The sequence below is a fragment of the Triticum aestivum genome, chromosome 2A (genome assembly GCF_018294505.1).
Source record: "Triticum aestivum cultivar Chinese Spring chromosome 2A, IWGSC CS RefSeq v2.1, whole genome shotgun sequence".
Lineage (NCBI taxonomy): Eukaryota > Viridiplantae > Streptophyta > Magnoliopsida > Poales > Poaceae > Triticum > Triticum aestivum.
In genome coordinates this window covers 748,651,680-748,657,814 of record NC_057797.1, presented here as the reverse complement: position 1 = coordinate 748,657,814, position 6,135 = coordinate 748,651,680, and the positions used below count along the sequence as shown (strand labels likewise).

Sequence of the window (6,135 nt, the reverse complement as noted above, 5' to 3'; positions counted from 1 at the left end):
CTCTTATGAATCTATGGTTGATCACTGTCGGTGTGAGGCCTGCTTTGTTCTTCCTTCCATGCTCTAATTGTCTAGATTCGGACTTGTGTCGGTCATGTGGCTGTTCACCCTACCTGATTTGGAATGATGACCATGTTCGATTTAGAACGCGAGACTGCGCTTCGCCAGAGATGTGCCGACATGGCTACAGTCTAGCCTGTTCTACTTCGATTTAGAATTGAATGGCCTGGTTAGTGGACCTTATCTGAGTTATATATGTTCTGTTCTGCCTAGCTAGGATTTTGTTGATCAATGCATGTATATGTTGATGGATGGCTGGACAGAGTTGGTTTGTTTATAACTAGGCCCTGTTCGGAGACCCGCCACTCCACCACTCCGCTCCCGGAGTTGGAGTCAAGAGGCACGGAGCTGGGAAAGAGATGCTCCAGCTCCTCGTATTTTTAAGAGTTGGAGTGACTCCGAACAGGGCCCTAGACTGGACTAGATGATCTCTCAAGGTACGGTTTGTTGATCATGGAATCGGTCCGGGACCTCCAACTTGCAAGGGTTTACACGAGAACTATACAATTAAGTAGCACCTCCTCACTGGTCAGATGAGATTGACTGGTTGAAATCAATGGAGCCACTACGTGACCTCAAACCTTTGGAGCGCATATATAATGTGGAGATGTACACACTTTTTTCCTCCAGAATTTTTTGACATTTTGAAATGCACTTTTCGGCAGAGGGAGCATATGCTCCTAGAGCCATAATGGTTGTTCACAAGTTGTTTCTCCACTACCTGTCACGGATTTTCCCGAATTGACGAGACTGGGCCTGAAAGCACACATCAGAAAAGCTGTTGCTATGCCAATGTTTACTTTAAGGGAGGAATGGCTTGTGCAAAATAGTCCAGAAAATAAAAAAGATAAGAATGCACGTCTAGATAAAAAGCAAAGGATAGTTGGGTTGATGTATTTGGAACGAAGAATCGCTGAATTACACTTTCTTAGTTCCAAGCGTAGGGATATATCCACTTCCTCCAAAAAACCATTTTGGCTCATAGGAGCATATGCTCCCATCGCCAGAAAATGCATTTCAAAATTTCCTGAAATTCTGAAATAAAATGTTCAGGTTGGTACGTTTCCCCAAAAACCCATCCAAATTCTATCTGTTTTCATATAGCGCATAATTTCGGATGGTTTTATTCTGCATGGTAAAACTTTGGATAGTTTCAAATATAAATGATGTGCAAATTTGGATGGCTTTCAAGTTTCTTTTTATTTTAGGAAAGGGGTTCCATGTTGAACTTTCAACATTCCACCACGAAGAGTTTGGACTTTCAAGGGAACTTTCAATCATGCACGGCGGACGGCCCGGCCGAAGATGGCCCGTTACACACATTCGGACAGTGCAAGGCCCATCTCGGCCCAGTTCAGAAAACAAAGGTCCATCTCGGCAGCACAGAGCACACTCTTCTCTCAGCTCCAGTAGGCAGCAGCTCACTCCCATCTCTTAGGGTTTCCGGCGGCTGCCTCCTCCGACGCCGACGGCCAGCTCTTCCGCCGCCGCCGCCCGCGTCCAGCTCTTCCGCCGCCGCCGCCCGCGTCCAGCTACCTTTCTGCACTCCTCCACGCCAATGGCGACCTCCAAGCCGCGCCGTTCCAGTCGTACGAGGAAAACGGCGAGGACTCTGACGGAGATCCCCGACCACATCATCGCGGAGATCTTCCTCCGGCTGCCCGCCGCGGAAGACCTAGCCCGTGCCTCCGCCGCCTGCGTCTCCTTCCGCCGTCTCGTCGCCGACAAATCCTTCCTCCGCCGCTTCCGCCGCCTCCACGACCCGCCCCTCCTCGCCTTTTTCGACCGCAACGGGTTCCACCACCCCCTCCCGCCTCACCCCTCCGCGCCAGCCGCCAGCGCGCTCGCCGACGCCGCCGACCTCTCCTTCTCCTTCTTCCCCAACCACGGCCGGTGGTCCGTCCAGGACATCCGCGAAGGACGCGTCCTCCTCCTCCGCCCTGGCGCCTGCAAGCAGCCCCAGATCTGCATGGAGGCCGCGGTGTGCGACCCCTTGCACCGGAAGTACGTCCTCCTTCCCCCAGTACCTGACGACCTGGCCGCTTCGATGATGCACCCGGCCACGGCACACGAACCCTGGTGCGAGGCTTTCCTTGTTCCCCTTGATGAGGAGGCGGAGACGGCATTCGGTGTGATGTGGATGGTACATTTCACAACTAGGCTGGCAGCGTTCGTCTACTCCTCGACCACTGGACAGTGGCAAGCTGTTGCATCCAAGGAATGGAATGAGTTGCTCCTTGGACAGGGCGAGTCGACCATGGTGTCACCGATCGACCGTGACTTTTATGGGCGCTATTACGCCTATGGCTGCTTCTACTGGGAGTCCACCGTGATGGGGAAGAAAGATTTGCTCGTGTTTGACACCCGGAGAATGGAGTTCTCTAGTTGTGACCTCCCACCAAAAGAATTGTGTCCGCTAGATCTGGCCATTGTGGAGGCAGGGGAAGCCAGGCTTGGCTTGTTCGGTATCCATCTTGAAGCTGGAAAGTTTGATCTCTGTTATTACATCAAGGGAAACAAATGTGAGAGTTCTAGCCAGTGGCAGCTGGAGAAGACAATCCCAATATGTTCGGGCTGCCGGCCTGATATCAAAGCTGCAACCGGGAGGTACTTGCTCCTAGGAAAGTTTGGACCCATGCGGTTCGTAAACTCAACTCCACACCAAGATTTGGAATATATCTCGGTTGATGTCAAGACATTGCAGCTTGCGAGGGTTTGTACCAAATCTTCTGGGTTTGCCTTTTCCAAGACGTCGATATATACCAACTTCCCGCCATCGTTGTCTTCACCAAAAATATGATGTGGTAAATTTTCTATTGCATCCTAGTTATGTCCTTCTCTTCTTCATAGTTCGCATGCAGCTTGTCTAATGCAGTAATGCTTAATAATTTAATATTATGATTGGTCATTCTTTTTTACACGATTTAGCACCGGTTGTTTTTCTTGTGCTTGTGGTAAGCTAATCAAGCTCAGGAACACGATTCTGATTTCTTGTTTTGTTTGTTCCAACCGCTGTTTGGAGGGAATATGATAAGAGATAAGATCTTTCACATAGGTCATGCATCCATTGTCATTTTAGGCCTAATGAAATCATGGAAATTTTATATAACGACTATGAATGCTTTATGTTCAGGGTGTAGAAGGAATACTGGTATTGATCCAGTTTACCTTCCGTTTACTTCGCTGACCTCATGAATATTCGTTTCATGCAAGCACGGCTTATCTTGTTTGTCTTTTCTTTTATAAATATAAAGATGTAGAAGAGAGAGTCTTTTAGTCATCTTCACATCTATATTCAATGTGGTTTTGAAATAAATCTGAGTAATTGCTACGGTCACAAATAAGAGCCTGACACCTGACTCACTCCTCTGTATAACAAGAACAGCTTGTGCTCACAAGCTGGTTCATTTGAATCAGCCTCATAAGGTCAGTTATAGGCGGGGCACCCAGTTTTTCTTTCCTTTTTAAGATAGTTTGAACATTTCACCTGCCTCTTTCCGAGTATCCAATACATGCCAAACGTAAGCATTAATCTCTGTATGAGGGTAGAGGGCACACCCAGTTTGTCGATTGTGACTGCCAAGACCCCTGATTCGTTTTCCTTTGGTGATATAACTTCTAAGTTTTTTATTCAAACCGACATAAGTTAGAAGTTTGTTAGACTACTTAGGTAGTATAGGAAGTCCTGCAACACAAAGGTACCACTTTTGTATGATCCTAATTTTCCAGGACTCAACTTATTTATGTTTGCAGTAACATGTTTAATATTCAGTTGAGATCAATATTATGACTGGGACGGGTGCTATTCTGGAGAGATGCTATTTTTCTTCTGCGGTTCAGCCTGTAATTCTGTATACTATGTATGTGGCCCCTGATAATTCGTTCCATTTTGCTTATAAACTCTTGATTATGTACAATCTGAGCGCAAATTCTTATATGAATATCCCCCCCCCCCCTTCTCGGCCCTAATTCTTTTCTTTTAGACTTTTAGTCATCTTCACAGCTATAATTTTATCTACGATATTATTTTGAAACAAATCTGCATAACTGCTACGGTCACAAATAAGAGTCTGAGTCACTCACTGCTTTTTATAGCTAGAACAGACTGTGTTCACAAGCTGTTTGATTTGAATCAGCCTCATCAGATCAGTTGTATGTTCCTTGATGGACCATGATAGTTTGAACATTTCACCTGCCTCTTTGTGAGTCTGCCAATGCATGCCGGATATAAACATTAGCCTCTGTAGTATCGTAGAGGGCATACAGACACAGTTTGTTGATTGTGGCTACCAAGACTCATGATTCTGTATTTTTTCCCTTGGGTGACGTGAGTTATAAGTTAATTTTTTAGATTGAACTAAGTTAGAAGCCTGTCACTTGTTAGACTCATCTATTTATGTATATACATACCTCGGCCTGGCTGCGTATTCCAACTTTACGCTGTGAAATGCATAAAAGGATATGTTAGCAGATACATATCTTGAATTCAGTTCAGATCAATACTGTTACCTGTGGGACAGATGCTTGTGCATTTTAACACCATGTATATGTAGCCTCCACAATCTGTCCATTTTGCTTGCTCTTGAATCTGTGTGATTTGAGATTAAATCTTTTCTATTGTCTGGATATTGATTTTTTGTCTCTTTTGCACAGATTCGACGGAGCTGTGTAGCCAGAGACTATTCTCATCCTCGGAGCTCCATGTCTTTTTTTGTGATTCCGGCAGCATGGACTTGGCGCAGATGCCTTCGCCTTGCCTACGAGACGTGACTCATAACTAATCTAGGTTTGACGACTTGATTGATGGTGCTGGTGAATTGTGTCCGACATTGTTCATGAGCTCTAGCCGTGTCTAGGTTTAGAATTCGGTCAGTGTTATGTAACCGACGTTGCTCATATGGTTGATGTCCCCGCCTATTTTAGAACGTAGCACTGGGATTTAAACAGTTGTGATCAGCATTTGCACGATGTAGTAACATGGCTACAGTTTAAGCAGCCACTTTCAGGAGGCTTTTGCACTTGTATGTGTCAGTGCTTGCAGTGACGAATTGAAGCACCTGGTTTGGTTAGCCGACCTTAATTATCTGATCTGATATGTTCTGTCTAGTGTAAAATTGTGTGGATGTTCTTGAGAGTGTGACATTGGAATAGACAGTGCATCACTTGTCTGTGTTCATGCTTTTTTTGTTGTTCCTTTCGCTTCCCAATCAATCTTCAAGTCTTAGGACTTCTTGGCGGCCAAACATACAAATATATACGAGTTCTATTTGTTTTTATACGCACGTGCTTGAAACTAAAGTAATGTGGCACACCTTGTCAATCCTGGATCGAATCTGAGGCAGGTTGAAGGAGAAACAAGTTGATACATTTTAGACAAAGTGGATGCATGAAAATCCGTGATAGAGATCTTAGATGGAATTGGAAATGGAAGTGATTCATGTTCGGCAGCAGTCGAAGGCTCCATTCTCCATGTCCAAGACGTGGATATATTCCAACTTCCCGCCATCCTTCTCTTCACCCACGATATGAAGTGATAAATTTTCCATCGCATCCTAGTTATGTCCTTCTCTTCATAGTTTTCACACAGCTTGTCTAATGCTTAATAGTTCAATATTATGATATGGTCATTCTTGTTCACAACAGTTATTTTTTATGAAGACTTTATGTTCGAGGAGTAGAAGGAATATACGTATAGATGCAGTTTACCTTTCGATTTTTTTGCTCTTGTCATGAAAATTTGTTTCATCCAAGCACGGTTCATCTTGTCTGCCTTTTCTATTATAAATATGAGGATGCAGAAAAGGAAGTTCTGTTCTACACTTTAGTAATCTTCACATCTTATATTTGTTGTGGTTTCGAAATAAATCTACATAATTGCCTGACTCACTGCTCTGTATGGCAAGAACAGCTTGTGCTCACAGGCTGTTTGATTTGAATATATGCCTCATAAGGTAAGTTAAAGGCGGGGCACACCGTAACTTCCCACCTTCGTTCTCTTCACCTACGATATGAAGTGGTAAATTTTCCATTGGAGTAGTTATGTCCTTCTCTTCATAGTCTTCACACAGCTTGTCT

The 6,135-nt window shown here is 44.7% G+C and overlaps 1 protein-coding gene across 3 annotated transcripts; it reads left to right on the top strand.

Moving 5' to 3' along the window:
- The first annotated feature begins 1,457 nt into the window (after nt 1–1,457).
- On the top strand, nt 1,458–5,234 carry LOC123190831 (uncharacterized). 3 transcript variants are annotated; one of them, XR_006496581.1, is made up of 4 exons: nt 1,458–2,667; nt 2,765–2,864; nt 3,814–3,920; nt 4,714–5,234. XR_006496581.1 is itself a non-coding variant. In XM_044603561.1 (3 exons), the coding sequence occupies exons 1-3, from the start codon at nt 1,619–1,621 to the stop codon at nt 4,828–4,830; spliced, it is 1,266 nt and encodes a 421-aa protein (XP_044459496.1). In that variant the 5' UTR covers nt 1,459–1,618; the 3' UTR covers nt 4,831–5,234. The 3 variants fall into 3 exon arrangements, 1 of the variants encoding a protein (XP_044459496.1); XR_006496580.1 differs by having other exon boundaries at nt 1,459–2,864; XM_044603561.1 differs by lacking the exon at nt 3,814–3,920 and having other exon boundaries at nt 1,459–2,667.
- The last annotated feature ends 901 nt before the right edge of the window (nt 5,235–6,135 follow it).